This window comes from Aplysia californica, unplaced genomic scaffold (assembly GCF_000002075.1).
Source record: "Aplysia californica isolate F4 #8 unplaced genomic scaffold, AplCal3.0 scaffold00774, whole genome shotgun sequence".
NCBI lineage: Eukaryota > Metazoa > Mollusca > Gastropoda > Aplysiida > Aplysiidae > Aplysia > Aplysia californica.
In genome coordinates, this window is record NW_004798044.1 from 322,982 (window position 1) to 323,953 (window position 972).

At 47.1% G+C, this 972-nt stretch overlaps 1 protein-coding gene across 1 annotated transcript in view; it reads right to left on the reverse strand.

The window, feature by feature from the left end:
- LOC101862306 (maternal protein pumilio) overlaps positions 1-199 on the reverse strand; it is a gene marked incomplete at its 5' end in the record, with an annotated part of 11,602 nt that extends 11,403 nt beyond the window's left edge. The window contains 1 exon segment of the mRNA XM_035972636.1: positions 38-199. Coding sequence (XP_035828529.1) covers positions 38-199 — 162 coding nt within the window.
- Between the last annotated feature and the right edge of the window lie 773 nt (positions 200-972).

Genomic DNA, 972 nt, shown 5'->3' on the forward strand with positions numbered 1-972 from the left:
CCCACTCCCTCTTTCTCTCCCCCCTCCCCCAACTGACCAGCAATCTTGATGTTCATGTTGGCGTCCATGAGCAGGTTCTCTGCCTTGAGGTCCCTGTGTACGATCCTCCGGTCGTGGCAGTACTCCACAGCTGACAGGATCTGCCAGAACTTCCTGCGGGCGTCCGCCTCGGGCATGCGGCCGTGCTGTGCGATGTAGTCTGGGGATGGGGACACAGAGCGACCAGTTGACATTTTTGTTTTCTTTTGTTTCAATAACAACAGCATTTGTCTAGCGCAAAGTCCCACTCAACAGAAAGCTTTATGTGCTTTGGAATCTATAGGCCTATCATTATCCCAGCAGACCTTACAGCATTCTAAAACATTTGAACCAATCTCAACTTTTCGGGAAGCATACAGAGCTTAGTATGAGAGACTTTTACGGCACTTGCAGCACAAAAAGATCAAAGATGAGCCAAAACTTTTAAATATTAGTAAGTAGGGTTTTACGGCACCAGCAACACAATTAGGTCAAAAGTGTTGAAGAGGTTTCGTTTCAGTAAAGAGGTTTTTTTTTTGTAAGTGTTTTACGGCGCCCACAACTGCATAAGGTCATATGAGCCCGCAGGACACTCCAAACATTTTCAATTTGTAGGAAATTTTGAATTTTGCTCGGGTGGTGGCAGAAGCCTACTCTTATCGATTTTGGACCACCAAGGGAACTTTAACGTACGCAACTTGCACACGGGCTCTCCGAGATTTTTCGCCCTTGTCCGAGAAGGCTAGGTGTAGCTCTTTCCTACCAAAAGATCAGGGGTGTGGCTGAAAGACAGCAGTAAGAAGGAGCCAAGGAGAAGAAATAAAAAGGCTGCGAAAAAAGTCAGGAGCCCAGTGGAGGGGACAACGGAGGTGGGGGGTGGGGGAAGAAAGTGGAGATGAAAGCAGACAACAGAATGTCGCAAGAGAGAAAGAAAGAAGGTGAAAGGAGACAATT